Source organism: Pituophis catenifer, unplaced genomic scaffold (genome assembly GCF_029215685.1).
Source record: "Pituophis catenifer annectens isolate HBS135680 unplaced genomic scaffold, rPitCat1.0.hap2 SCAF_10, whole genome shotgun sequence".
Classification (NCBI taxonomy): domain Eukaryota; kingdom Metazoa; phylum Chordata; class Lepidosauria; order Squamata; family Colubridae; genus Pituophis; species Pituophis catenifer.
In genome coordinates this window covers 30,605,564-30,617,797 of record NW_027256890.1, presented here as the reverse complement: position 1 = coordinate 30,617,797, position 12,234 = coordinate 30,605,564, and the positions used below count along the sequence as shown (strand labels likewise).

The window sequence follows — 12,234 nt, the reverse complement described above, 5'->3', positions numbered from 1 at the left end:
GTAAATGATAGTTGCAAGAATACAAAAAATAATGCAAAAAGTAAAAGGTATTTGGGGTCACTGAGTCTTCCTTCCTCCCTTTCTCCCATCCTCCCTCCCTCAATCTCCTTCCTTCCTTCCTTCCTTCCTTCCTTCCTTCCTTCCTTCCTCCCTCCCTCCCTCCCTCCCTCCCTCCCTCCCACAACTTCTGGAGGGAAGCCATTCCACTGATTAACAGAATACCAGGAGACCTTGGAGGTCTTCTAGCCCAACCCCCTGGTGAAGCAGGAGACCCTCTACCATGTCAGACAAATGGCTGTCTAGTTTCTTCTTCAAGACCTCCAGTGATGGAGAACCCACAACTTCTAGTTTCTAACCATAAAGTTCTGTTGAACCCTGGGCAACTTTCCTTGAGCTCCAGAAGGTTGGGGTGCATCTCAAGGTCTCCTCACCTCCGAAAAGAAAACCATCCCAATGGTTTTGTGTCTTAAATCGGGGTGGCGCACGTAGGTCTCGGCCTGTCGGAACATGACCTTCAGCTCATGTTTCGAGTAGTTGAACAAGATCCTAAGAGAATAAAGATGGAGAGATCAGACAAGATCTGCTGGTTAGGGAGAAGAAAATCACCAAGCTAGAGAAATCATGAGCTGAATGATCGATAAATGAATTACTCAATGAATTACTCCATTTAGAGAATTTCTCACCCTCCCTCTCTCCCTCTCCCCTTCCTCTCTCTCTCACCCTCCCTCTCTCTCTCTCACCCTCCCTCTCTCTTTCACCCTCCCTCCCTCTTTCTCCCTCTCCCTCTCCCCTCCCTCTCCTCCCCTCTAATCTTTCCTCTCTCACACTTTTGCCTTCTGTGTGTCTCTCTCCCTCTTTCTCTCCCTCTTTCTCTCCCTCTCCCCTTCCCTCTCTCTCCCCTTCCCCCTATCTCTCTGCCTCCTCTTCTTCCTCCTCTCCCTCTGCCTCCCCTCCCTCTCTCACCCACTGCCCCTCGTAGCCAAGCTCTTTTGACTTTTAATTTCTTACCGGACCAGGTGGAAAATGCCTTCAAACACACTTTCAGGACTCATCAGCATCACCCAACATTGAGCCATATCTAAGTCCTTGAACTCCTCCTGATAGCCGGTGCGCAAGATGAGGTGTTTGACGGCTTTGACTGCGTTGCTAAATGAAACAAAGGCAGAAGAGTTGGTGCCAATCATTCAGCTGATCCCCCTGCACTTCCGACCGTTACAGTAGCCCTATGGTCATGTGGTCAGAATTCAGACTCTCGGCAACTGACCCATATTTATGACGGTCACAGTGTCTCAGAGTCACGCGATCCCCTTTTGGGACCTTCTGACAAGCAAAGTCAACGGGGAAGCCAGATTCACTTAACGACCATGGGACTTAACCAGTGCAATGATTCACTTAACCACTCTGGCAAGAAAGGTTGCAAAATGGGACAAACTTCACTTAACGACTGTTTCCTGAGCTTTGCAGAAATGGAGAAAGGATTCAGATTGGGCCCAGGAGATTCCTTACCCCAGATGGTAGGTCAGTTCTGACCCGCTCTTGCCTGCTCCCAGCAGAAAATAGATGTGCGTCACGAGCGCCAGGAGCAGGCTGGAGAACTTATGCTGGACAATGGTTGCTGCCTCAGGAAGCGAGAGGAGGAAGGAGAGCGCATTGGTGGCCTAGAAACAGGAGGAGAGGAGAGTCAGCTCGGGCCCATCAGGTTATTTAGATTCATCCTCATCTATTTCTTCTTTTAACGACCCCCTAATCCCTTGCGGGGTGGAGTCTGGGCAACTGAATGGAGCTGAGGCTTTCCTGGCTGGATGCCCTTCTTGTCGCCAATGCAGAGTTTTGTTCGGCAGATACATTCTCATTGTGCCCAGAGAAAGAAAAAAATCCTCATGTCCATGAAACCTGAGCCAGGAATGTCCATGTCTGAGACACGGAGCCAAAGGTTGCTAGAAGTGGGACTTCTGAAACTCCCATTCTACACCCCCTCCAGACTTTGAGAGGCCAGTGGGGTGTAGATACAGGACAAAAGGGAGACAACGAGTAGCGCAAGTGAGACAGAACTGGGGACAAAGAGATCGGTAACCTCACGTTTCTGTTTGTCTTCATTCCTAAGTGGGCTCTTGACTCTCCACCTCTTAGGGGTCCTTGGAGGGGCCCTGGGTGCCGTCTGAGCGTGTGTTTTTTGGTTGCAGATGTTTCATGACCCAGCTAGGTAACATCATCAGTGCTGGAAGAGTTAGGCTTAGAGGTAGGGTTAGACTGGTTGGGTCGGGAAACATCTGCAAGAAAACCACCAAGCTCAGTAAGCACCAAGGACCCCACAGTTCAAACCTGGACTACAAATCTATTGGTCTTAATTAATTAAATTTCTCCACCGGCCATCTGAGCAATCTGACACTGGGAAGTTTACAACAATGTAATAAAACAATATAACACATAATAAAAATACAGATTAAGAATATTTAAAATAAGATATGACACAAAGTACTCCGTTGGGTGTTTGCCTTTGTTGGTTCCTATCATGTATTTTCTTAAATCAAACTCTTTTTTAGTTATTTCTGTAAGAAATAACGTAAGAAATGAATAAAGGAATCAATTGAATTATGAATGATTGGATGAGTAAAGGAATGAATAAATGAAGGAATGTATGAATAAACGAATAAATCAATGAACGGATACATGAATGAATGGATTAATGAAAAGATGAACCGATGGATGGATGGGTGGATAGATGATAGAGCTGGCTGGCTGGCTGGGTGGATGAATGGGTGGATGAATGGATGGATGGATGAATATCAAAGCTGTTCTGGTGAGGAAGCCCACAGATGCCTCTACTTTCAATGGGGCATTTTGGGGGGAAGGGGGGCTTACGTCAAATTTTGCTCCGATTTCAGCCCCCACCAGTTTGCCCTCTGCCTCCCTCCAGCCAGGGCGTGCCTGCTCCTGATGAGGAGACCCCCGAGGGTGACTCTTCTGCTCAGCCCCTTCCCCCTTTCCTCAGGCCTGGCCCACCTGCAGATCTAAGGAAAGGAGAGCCACCGGTTGAGGGCTTACCGCAATGGGCATGATGCATGTCCTCCCAATAGCTTCGGTGCTGGGGCTTTGGTCATCAAGCCTTTTGAGGAGGGGCTTCATGATCTTCAGGTTAGCATAGGGGTCTGCAGCCAGCGCCCTCCACAGCTCCCTAGCACTTCTGTGCAGGTGGAAAAATGGATTGGGGAAAAAAATCAGATTCTTTCCCCATTTTCAAAGAGACGGCCATTCCAGATAGATTAACCCCCACAACGGAAGAAAGGGTTAGAGAACCGATGGCCAAATCAACTGCTTTAAGGCGTGGAAAAAAATATAGCTACAGGTAGTTCTCGACTTGCAACCGTTTGTCTAGTAGCCATTCAAAGGAGGGCCTCTGCGCCACCGGAAGTGCCAGAGAACCCAGAACTGGTCAAGGGAGGGGATGTTTCTAGGAGCAGTGTGTCTACAGAATTAACCCAAAGGTGCTTTTCACAGAATGACCGAGTTGGAAGGGACCTTGGAGCAGTGGTGAAATTCAAAAATGTTCCCAACCGGTTCTGTGGGCATGTGACCGGGTGGCCGTTTCTTGGTGGTCATATGACCAGGCGGCCGTGGCTTGGTGGTTATGTGTCCGGGTGGGCGTGGCTGCACAACTGATTCACACACAATGCAGAACCTCACTGAATCACAGAGAGCTCAAAAGCAAACTATCACACTTTACACAAAAGTAACACAAAAGCTACACAACTGACTCACATACAATGCAGAAGCAGCTGGACTTTACACAAAATGGCCCCTGCAACAAACAGGAACCTCACAGACAATCAGGCACAGCTGATTTTCTCACAGCTGACTGGTAGTAAAAAAAATGCTGAAATTAGAAATTACAAAAAGGTTCCGACATTGCCCGGCACAGCTGATTGTCATACTTTTTAAAGCGTTTTTTTTACTACCGGTTCGGGCAAACAGTAGCAATTATTCCTATCGGTTCGGGCGAACCAGACCAAACCAGAGGATTTCAGCCCTGCCTTGGAGGTCTTGTACTCCAAACCGCTTCTCAGGCAGGAAATCTTATCCCATTTCAGACAAATGGCTGTCCAATCTCTTCTTGAAAACCTCCAGTGATGGTGCACCCACAACTTCTGGAGGCAAGTTGTTCCACTGGTTAATTGTTTGCGCTGCTAGGAAAGTTCTGCACATTGTAGGTTGCTTCTCTCTTTGATTCGTCTCCATCCTTTGCTTCTTGCCTGCCCTCAGGTGGTTTGGAAAATAGGTTGACCCCCTCCTCTTTGTGGCAGCCCCTCAGATATCAGAACATTGCTATCCTGTCCCCCCTCAATCCTTCCTTTCATTGAACTAGAGAGACCCAATTCCTGCAACTCTTCTTCATATGTTTTAGGCTCCGGTTCACTAATCATCTTCGTTGCTCTTCTCTGCACTCTTTCAGAGTCTCTGCATTGTTTCTACAGTGTGGCGACCAAGAAAGTTAAAAAACCAAGGAGGTCCAGCTGCCTTTTGGAAAAGCACCTTTGGGACAATCATGACCTGGATGGTGGAGACAACCAGCCTAGGAAGCTCTCAGAATTCAGATCGACTGCACAGTCAACCAGCGACTGCACTGGCCCTCAACCAACCCAATGCAACCTCCCCCCCAATCAGCACATGACCTGCCCACCCCAAGCTACAGATATTCACCCCTATCGCAAATGGTTGAGAATCTCTGTAGAGCACAAGAAAACAGGAGGCACATCTCCTTGAGGTTCTTCTTACCCATCGCACGCCACCGAGCACTCGAGGAGAATATCCACGACTTTGTTCACCCGTTTGGACGCCAGATGACACACTGCCTTTAGCATTTGTTGTTTGGTGGCAGGGTCCAAGATCTTCGGGAGACGTCGGTAGATCTCCTTGAAGATCATGGGCAGCTATGGCAAAAGAGAAATCCAAGGGATGACCGACTTTCTCAACAGCCCTAAGATTACCTGGTGGTCTCCATCCAACCCTAGCCTTCTTAAATCCAGCCGAAGTGTTGTCACCAAGTCAACAAGGTCTCACCCATTCTCATCTTTCTTTTCTACAAAATCTCCTCTATCCCTTTTGCTCCAAACCCTGCCATTTTCTTACCTCCTCCATATCCATCCCACATTCCTCCAAGAACGAATTGAGCAGGAGTCCCGCAGTGTGTGAAATGTTTTTGTCCAGGTGTGTCAGAGCTGCCAGGGCTTTTAAGATCAGGTCATTTATTTGTGATGGGCTCAGATGCTCGCCAAAGGCCTATCGGAAAGAAGAAAAGGAGACCATGAAGAGATGCATCAGGGTTTTGACAAGCCAGAGACTTTGACCCGTATCTGGGGACAGCACCCCATGTAGAGAGGCAGGCCATATTCCATGACATCCACCACATGATATTAGGATGTGGGTGAAAGAAGCCAACATGGCAGCCAAGATCGCCTGCTCCTAGACATTGTGGGGGATGGATATCCACCCTCCGGCCTTTGGAGCCTGCCGTCCCCACTGTGCTATTGACTTTTTTGAGTATCTCCAGGTCAAGAGGAGGAGAGAAAGGAAAGTCAATAAGAAGCCAGGCAAAATGCTGAACGAAAACGTACCGTAGCCATTTTGGAGACATTATTATAAAATATTGTTGGGCCCGAAAAGGAGAAGTCTTCCCTCAGCCAACTGACGACCTTCCCCTTCTTGTTTTTAGGTTTCTCATCCATTTCTTTGGCTTTGGAGGGAGGAAAACAAGAGAAGGTCATATTTTGGCATTCGGAACTTCTGAAGATCCTTCGTCTGACGGCCGGTTTAGTCGTTCCAACAGAAGAGAAGCTCTGTAGCTCAGGGCTGACCTGAGGGGTCCCTGGTGCTCTCTGGGCTCGGTGGTTTTCTCGTTACCTAGTTGGGTCACGAAACCTTCACAAGAAAACAACAAAGCTCAGAGACACCAGTCCTCCTCCTCCCCCCTCGCTCCCTCTTTCTCTGCCCCCCCTTTCTCTTATCTCACTGATCAGGAACGAAACAGGTACAATGACCTCTTTAGTGGTCCAATTACAGGCAGTCCTCGACTTACGGCCACCATTGAGTCCTAAGCAAGACAGTTATGAAGCGAGTTTTGCCTCATGTTGCGATTTTTTTTCTTGCCAACGTGGTTAAGTGAATTGCCGCAGCAGTTAAGTTAGCAACCCGGTTGTTAAGTGAATCCATCTTCCCCATTGACTTTGTTTGGCAGAAGGTCACAAAAGGGATCACATGACCCTGGGACACTGCGACTGTCATAAATCGGAGTCAGTGGCCAAGTGTCCAGATTTTGATCCCGTGAGCATGGGGATGCTGCAACGGTCGTAAGTGTGAAAGACAATCACAAGTCACTTTTTTTCAGTGCCGGTTAAACTTTGAATGGTCACTAAATGAATTGTTGTAAGTCAAGGACTACCTGTAACCCCTTTTCTAGGTTAACACAATAGATGGGACTGTAAATGGAGGGGAAATATAGGGCTACATAAGAGACAAATTACATAAATGAAGGAATGAAGGAATGAACCAACAAACGAATGAACAAAGGAATGAATGAATCTAACCGGATTTAACCCAGACTACCTTGGTCTGATGTGCAAATGAAGCATTAGGTTGTGAATTGATTGTGTGCTGCCTGGGGAATTCTGGGCATTGAAATCCACATGGCTTAAAGTTGCCACTGGGTTAAGCTTTTAACTAGCCAAATTTAACCGATCCTTTTCTTTAGGTAAACCATTGATATAAGTGCCTGTCTTTCAACCGATTGTGGACGGCTCCCAATTAAAAATTAGAAGACACGTAAAATGGGGTTGAAACTATAAAATTAACAAATAATGTATTGCAATTATAAACCCTCTTTAGCTCTTTCCTTAACAATGCCCACTCAACCCGTAACTTGGTTAACCCGTTTTCTGGCTTCCTGCAATACATGCAGCCATCCAATGACTAAAAGGTGGCTTTGCAAAACACGCTAAGACCCAATCCATGTGCCAAGACTCACAAGCCCAGGCTGGCTGATGGCAGATGCCTAGCCTAACTCTGTGGTCGGCAAACTGCAGCTCGCGAGCCACATGCGGCTCTTTGGCCCCTTGAGTGTGGCTCTTCCACAAAATACCACCTGCGGGCGCACACGCACAGTGTGATTGAAACTTCGTGGCCCATGCGCAGAAGTCGGTTTTCGGCCTGGGCGAGTCTATTCTGAAGAAGTGGCGTTAGAAGAAGTGGGGGTGTCTTGCGGGCGAGAGACGGGAGACGGGAGACGCGGCGCAGGTGGGCCATGGGATACGCAGCGTGGGAGAGGCGCACGCGATTCATGCACGAGTTGAGTGAGCCAGTCAGTCAGCAATCTCCTTGTGCAGTGGTTAGTGCTAGTCGCATCCGCAAATCACGTGACAAAAGTAACTACTCGGAGCATAAAGTTACCTGTATTTTTCCAACCAGCTGCAAATCCTACAGGTATTTTTGTCATCAATTTAAGAATTGTAATTATTTTGTGTTGGTGGCTTTATTATTATAAAATGAAACATTTTTTTAGGTGCCCTGTTTGACATGGCTACAAAGAAGAAGCAAAGAAAAACGGAAGACGAAAACCATGAATTTAAAGTTGAACGGACCGAGACTTTCGCGTTTGTTCAAAACTTAAATGGCCTTCCGACCTGTCTTATTTGTCAGGAAAAATTGGTGCATAACAAGAAATCAAATTTGGAGAGACACTTTAAAACTAAACACGTGTCATTTAGTAGTAAATATCCTGTCGGTGATGCAAGGAAGAAAGCAGTTGAGGAACTTCAGAAGAGTCAAGAAAAATCAAGTTCTGTATTTAATTACTGGATTCAATCTTCCAACAATGTTAATATTGCAAGTTTTGTGGTTAGTCAAAAGATTGCTAAGAGAGGAAAACCATATACAGACGGCGAATACATAAAAAGTTGTTTTATAAATGCATCCGAAGAGCTATTTCGGGATTTTAAGAACAAAGCCGATATTCTAAAAAAAATTAAAGAGTTACCATTGTCTGCTAAAACAGTGAAAGACAGAACAGTCAAAATGTCTTCGAATATAACCAACCAGCAAGTCGAAGATCTTAAATTGGTTTCAGCTTTATCAAGAGCAGTTGACGAGTCTTGTGACATAAATGATACAGCGCAAGTTTCACTTTTTGTATGATTTATTTCATCTACAGGTCCTAAAGAAGAAATTTTAGGATTATTGCCACTCAAAGGTCAAACACGTGGAGAGGACATGGCAATGCTGTAATTGAGTACATTGAAAAACATCATATTCCACTCAATAAAATTGTCTTAATTTCAACAGACGGGGCGAAAAGTATGACCGGCGTAAGAAACGGGTTTGTTGCTATTTTGAAAGAAAAAATTAATCACGAGGTACTTACTTACCATTGCATCATTCATCAAGAAGCGCTTTGTGCTCAGACATTTCCAGAAGAAATTTGCAAAGTTATGGAATTGGTGATTAAGATTATCAACTCCATTATAACTAAACCTCTTAATCATCGCCAATTTAAAGGATTTTTAGTTGAAATGGAGAGCGAGTACGCTGATCTTCTGCTGCATAACAAGGTACGTTGGTTATCAAGAGGAAACGTTTTGAAACGTTTCGCTTCCTTATTAACAGAAATTAAAGCATTTCTCCATGAGAAGGGGATTCGCTATCCAGAACGATCAGTGGATCCAAAAATTTTATTTCATGGTAGACATTACATCTCATCTAAATCAGCTTAATCGTAAACTACAGGGGAAAGGAAACACCATTTTTTCGATGTTAGAAGAAGTTATTTCATTCGAAAACCAATGATCTCTTTTTGCTCAAGATTTTGAAAGAGAAACTTTGATTCACTTTCCAAGCCTGTTGAAACATCGCCAAGAAAATAATTCTGATATTGACATTTGCTATTTCAAAACAACACTTTTAAATATGAGGGAAGCTTTTCTCAACAGGTTTCAGGAATTCAGAAACAGCAAAGCGACGTTAGCCTTTGTTAAAAAGCCTCTTAATGCTACTGTAACAGAATTAAATTTTTCTCCCTTTAATATTGACATTGGCAACTTTGAAATGCAATTGCTGGATTTCAAAAACAAAGAATTGTGGAGCTCGAAATTTGAAGGTCTTTGTGCTGATACAGAAATATTGGAGAAAAATAAATGTGAACTTAGTTCACAGCACAAGTGGTCTGCTTTGAAAGACCCGGAGAAGGAAGATATGATGATTTTTAACACCTGGAATAGTATTCCTGACTCATATCATCAACTGAAAAAAATAGCGTTTGCTGTTTTTTCCTTATTCGGGTCTACATAGTTATGCGAACAATCATTTTCAAGCATGAACCTTATCAAGAGTAAATTGAGAAGTTGTCTTATTGATGAGAACCTGGAATCGTGCCTAAAATTAAAAACAAACCTGACTTACTCAAACTTTCCAAGGAGATGCAAGGCCATTGTTCACATTAGTGTTTGTCAGTCATTGTCATGATTTAATTTTATGGATATTGTAAGGTCAATTGTAAGAAATTTAATTTTATCAATAAATAATATCGTTATTAAGTATGAGATCAAGTTTGATTCAACGTACCTATAGTTTAACTAAGACTTAAAACTTTAAGTAAAGTTTATTAAGTTAATTTTAGGGAACGTTGTGGAGTGAAAGAAGATGTAGTGTCGAGGAGATGGTTTGGACATATAAAGAGGATGAACGAAAGGAGATAGACGAAAGAAGTATACAGGACGAGTGTGGATGGGAGAGATGGAAGGGGTCGACCTCAGCGAACGTACCTCCATCAGATTGAGGACGTTCTTAGCAAAGGCCGGTTTAGGAGCACCCTAATTAAGTTAATAACAATGTACCTACCTATCTAGTTTAAGTTTAACCAATTTGGCTCTCCAAAGAAATTTCAATCGTTGTACTGTTGATATTTGGCTCTGTTGACTAATGAGTTTGCCGACCACTGGCCTAACGGATCCACTTAACGTGAGAAACTCAGTCTTCAAATGACCCCTGGCCCTGAGAGGTGCCAATACCAACGGCCAATTCCAGGCATCTCTGCCCAGGCAAATGACCGGGGTCTTGGTCACGCCACAAGCTGTGCCACCCAGTGCTCTCCTGGGCAGTGCGCATCCCTGGGCTCCTGGCAGCCCTTGGAGTCCAACTTTCTCACCCATTTTGCTCATGATGAGGTGGTGGAGGTGGTAGGCGGCCTCTGCGGACGTCTGGCCAACTTCTTTGCTGGTGTCGCCAACGTGCAGGCCCAGCAAAGCCACCAGCTGTCCCAGCAAAGAAAAGTCACCTGTGGTCTAATGAAAGGAAGCAAAAAGGAGGGGAAAGATGAGAAGGGGGGCTCATGAAGGTTTCAGCCAGCTGAAATCAGAGCATAGGAAGCATAGCACCATAGAATCCTAGAATCCTACCTTTTAGAATTCTAGAATCACAGAATCTTAGAAACATAAAATCTTAGAATTTTAGAATTATCCAATATTTGAATCTTAGAAGACTAGAATCATAGTCATAGATTCATAAAATCAGGGAATCCTAGAATCTTTGAATAATAGAATCTTAGAATCATAGAATCATAGAATCTTTGAATTTCTAAATCATACAATCTTTGAATCTCTGAATCTTTGAATCACAGAATCATAGAACCTTAGAATCCCAGAACCTCAATTGCTGGAAGGGACTGTGGAGGTTTTCTCCTCCAGCCCCTTCATCAAGCGGGACTCCTTCTATCCTCCTGGTCACATCCCAAAGATGCTTTTTCCAAAAGGCAGCAGGACTTTCTTCTTTTTCTTCCTTTCTTTGAAAACATCTCACTTCGCATCCCAAACGGTGACTTACGTCGAAATTGACGTTTTCAGAAACGAACTTCAGGAGGTGTCTGATGCTCTTGATGGCCCTCTCTCTCTCGTGTCCCTTGGGAGATTCAATCCAGGGATTAATGTGCTGCCCGGAAAAACAAAGGAGGAGGAGGAAAGGAAGAATTTGTGATTCACAGTTGGAAGAGCCACAGAAGTTGCCAGGACTGGGGAGAAAATCTAAGGAACTCAACAAATTTGAGACATTGGTCAATTGAGGTCTATTTTAGACTGAAAACTAGAGTAGCAATTGAAGATTTCTGGAATACAACTAGTCTTACAACAGTTCATTTAGAGCCGTGGTGGCACAGTGGTTAGAACGCAGTATTGCAGGCTAATTCTGCCAACTGCCAGAAGTTCAGCAGTTCCATCCTGATCGGCTCCAGGTTGACTCAGCTTTCCGTCCTTACCAGGTCGGTAAAATGAGGACCCAGATAGGAGAAGAACCTGGGTCCTCATTTAGAGAGGGCTGTAAACCACGGTGAAGCGGTATGTAAGTCTAAGTGCTATTAGTATTTAGTCACTGTTCAAAGTTACAATGGCACTGAAAAAGGGACTTACGACCATTCTTCACACTTATGACCATTGCAGCATCCCTATGGTCACGTGATCAAAATTTGAACACTTGGCCAATGACTCATCTTTATGACGGTTGCAGCATCCCAGCTCGGTCACTAAATGAATGGCTGTATGTCGAGGACTTCCTGTATAAGTAGTCCTTGACTTACGACCAGAATTTGGGGTGCTTACCAAGGTGGATGTTAGGCGACTTGTGACTGGCTTTATGACCTTTTTTTGCCAGGGTTGAATGAATCCCTGTGGTCCTTAAGTGAATAATGCAGTCATTAGCCGAATCTCGCTTTCCCCATAGACTTTGGCTTGTCGGAAGCCAGTTGGGCAGTTCGCCAATGGTGGTCAGGTGACACCCCCCCCCCAGGATGCTGCAACCATCACAAATACAGGTAGTCCTCGACTTATGACCACAATGAGTCCAAAATTTCTGTTGCTAAAATGAATCCCATCGGCATCGACATAATCTGCATCGGTCAATTGCAGAAGGCAGCTTTACTCGGAACAGCTGTGAGGCTCTATGACAGGGGTGTCAAACTCGATTTCATGGAGGGCCGAATCAAGGTTGTGTTTGACCTCGAGGGGGGCGTGGCCGAGGTGGGAGTGGCCAGCTCAACGTCTCTCGTGTCAGGGGCACCTGTGGACTTCCCTGAGACCCTCCCTCACTCTTATTATAATCTCCTCCCTCCCTCCCTCCCTTCCTCCTTGCCGTGGGACAAGAGAGACACGAATATCAGAGAAATAGTGGAATAGAATCATTAGTGAAAAGATGCCAGAGGAGGGA

General features: G+C 45.0%; 1 protein-coding gene across 1 annotated transcript in view; it reads right to left on the bottom strand.

The window, feature by feature from the left end:
* LOC139322429 (maestro heat-like repeat family member 5) overlaps window positions 1–12,234 on the bottom strand; it is a 32,515-nt gene that overhangs the window by 5,052 nt on the left and 15,229 nt on the right. The window contains exons 13-21 of the mRNA XM_070951528.1: window positions 10,864–10,968; window positions 10,190–10,325; window positions 5,613–5,731; window positions 5,128–5,277; window positions 4,774–4,928; window positions 3,046–3,184; window positions 1,507–1,658; window positions 1,009–1,146; window positions 432–546 (exon numbers count right to left, since the gene is read on the bottom strand). Of these exons, the coding sequence (XP_070807629.1) occupies window positions 432–546; window positions 1,009–1,146; window positions 1,507–1,658; window positions 3,046–3,184; window positions 4,774–4,928; window positions 5,128–5,277; window positions 5,613–5,731; window positions 10,190–10,325; window positions 10,864–10,968 (1,209 nt within the window). The remainder of the gene's footprint in view (window positions 1–431; window positions 547–1,008; window positions 1,147–1,506; window positions 1,659–3,045; window positions 3,185–4,773; window positions 4,929–5,127; window positions 5,278–5,612; window positions 5,732–10,189; window positions 10,326–10,863; window positions 10,969–12,234) is intronic.